This window comes from Lolium rigidum, chromosome 6 (genome assembly GCF_022539505.1).
Source record: "Lolium rigidum isolate FL_2022 chromosome 6, APGP_CSIRO_Lrig_0.1, whole genome shotgun sequence".
NCBI lineage: Eukaryota > Viridiplantae > Streptophyta > Magnoliopsida > Poales > Poaceae > Lolium > Lolium rigidum.
Genome location: NC_061513.1, coordinates 280498913 through 280501315, shown reverse-complemented (window position 1 = coordinate 280501315; position 2403 = coordinate 280498913). Strand labels below are relative to the sequence as shown.

Below are 2403 nucleotides of genomic sequence, written 5' to 3'. Positions count from 1 at the left end.
CTGACGGAATTTCCTAGACCTACAGAAACTATCCTACGCGATGTGCTTACGGGCTGACGTGGTGGCTGGTGTTTGGTCCTGATTTTCTCCACTCCTTAAATTGTGGAGCACATACTGATTTGGTTTGCCTGTAGGTGGTTGCCCGTAAGATGTTTTTGTAGGGTAGATGTAGCATTGCTCGGAATAAAAGGATGGAACGAAAAGGACGCAGAAGTCACACGTCGCAAAAACAGCTCTCTCTCCCTGTGATTGTGTCTCTGTGTTTTCTCTTCCACCTCGTGTTCGTGTTGAGTTCATCACAGAAAATTCAGAGAGTGAGAGAGTAGATCATAGCCTTCAAAAAAACTAACAATTGTCATCAGAGCCGAAGGGTTCAGAGCCTTGGGCGTTTGGCGGCGGTGATCGGAGGAGTTCGGCGGCAGCAATGGGGGAGAAGTCTCCCAACAACGGCCATAGGAGCAGCAGCGGCGGCGGAAAGTACACGCTGGCGGCGGCGAGGAGGGCTGCTGGAAGCGACGCAGACGGCGTGCTGATTACCCCAGTCGACGGCGAACCTGATGGACTCGCATATGCGGTTCCGGTCAATGGGCCAGTAGTGCTTGCCGGCGACGAGACCTCTCGACATGATGTCCTGGAAGGGCGTCACCACGAACAGCACAGGCGAGTTGCACGCCAGGATGTACTTCTCGCTCACTGACCATGCGTTCCCCTCGATGTATATCTTGTACCTGAATGTATGTATTAATCAATCATCGATCGATCATAAAAATTTGAAACACTGGAGGCATGGGCGGGCGTTATCCAAAACGAGATACAAACCTGTATAAGCATTGCTTGGGAATGCTGGAATCTTTGAGACCGTTTTGTCTCTCTTTCCCCCAGTCCTAAAGCCAGAGATGAAGGTAAGAAGGGTTAATTTGTGGATTCAGTAACCGGTGACTTTCTTTGTTGCCAATGACAGATTTTAGAGTAATCTTGTTCAGTACTGGAAGTTGTATGTACCTGGTTAAAGAGTCGGGCGTTCCATTCCTTGCCGTTGGAGACATTGCATTTCATCATGTCGTGGCGTATGCGGTATCTGTCGGGGTTGCCCTTCCAGAACGCGAGCGGCTCCCTGTGCGTCCACGGCACGCGTTTGTTCTCGCGCTCAATCTCCGCCAGCATGGGCGTCCACGGCCGGATGCCCACCTCCGGCCAGCCCCAGAACGACCAGTCGGGGAAAACGATGTCCAGCGTCGACTTGTCCTTGCAGTAGCGGAACACCGGCGGCGCGTCGGACGGCGTCGCGAACTCGGCGGCGCGCACCTGGCCCGGGTCGTCGCAGGCGAACATGATGTCGAGGTCGGGGACGCGGCCGGGGTAGCGGCGCATCAGCTGCAGGATGCCCCACTGCGTGAAGACGTCGCGCATCTGGAAGGCGGTTTGGTAAGTCTCCACGTACGCGCGGCCGCCCACGACGACCAGCCGGAAGTAGGCGTACTTGCGAGCGCGCTCCATGGCGTCGCGTGTGATCCCCGCGCCGGAGTGCCAGGGCCGCAGGTCGTCGTGGATGTACCGGAAGTAGTCCGGGCACGACGGCGTGGTGCTGGCAGCGGCAGGCCAACGCCATGGCGGCGGTTGCAGGGCATGTCGTTGATGTGCCGTTGCTGCAGGTGAAGGGAGTTGTATAGTTGGAGAGGCTGTGGAATTCTCAGGCTTTTTTTTTTGCGAATCTGGAATTCTTCTGGCCAAGGCCAAGGTCCGCGCTGGCCTTCCGTGTGAACACGTAGGTCCACGTACGCGCGCCACGTAGGTCCACGTACGCTGGTCATAGTGGTAAGTATCATGTAGTAGTATCATGCATATGATATTTGTGTATGATACTATCTCTATAGTGGGTAGTATCATATAGTAGTATCATAGCCATGTTATATTTATTGTTTTTTAGAATCTCAATGCAAATTTGTGTACAAGATTTGTTTGGCATTAAATTTTCTTGTGATATGTGCTATGATACAGTATCCACCTATGTTACTCTAATCTCCTCTCTCCTCCTTAATTAGCTACCACATCATCATTTTTGTGGGACCAATATGCATGATACTAGCTATGATACTAGCACTATGACCAGATCACATCATTAACCGCCACCGGCCATCAGACTTCATAATTAATAACTGCATGTGTCCTCGAGTAGTAGTATGTACGTGTAGTACTAATCACGCGAAACATCATGAAATGTATGCATGCATATACTGGAGTAGTATGTTGCACCCTAGTACCGCGTTGGCCACCTCTATAGCCATATACACCAAATTTATTTTTTTCAAGCAGAGTGGAGAGGGTATTTAACACATAATTCTAACTTCTTTTTTGAACACGTAATTCGCAAGGGCGGGGTGGCACGTAATTCAGAAGGGCAAG

General features: G+C 51.4%; 1 protein-coding gene across 1 annotated transcript; it reads right to left on the bottom strand.

Annotated features, from left to right (window-relative positions):
* Positions 1-373: 373 nt before the first annotated feature.
* LOC124664228 (O-glucosyltransferase rumi homolog) lies at positions 374-1811 on the bottom strand. Its single transcript, XM_047201799.1, has 4 exons — positions 1751-1811; positions 1003-1646; positions 820-884; positions 374-728 (listed from the first exon to the last, which is right to left on the bottom strand). Exons 1-4 carry the CDS (start codon positions 1809-1811, stop codon positions 374-376), a joined length of 1125 nt encoding a protein of 374 aa, XP_047057755.1.
* Between the last annotated feature and the right edge of the window lie 592 nt (positions 1812-2403).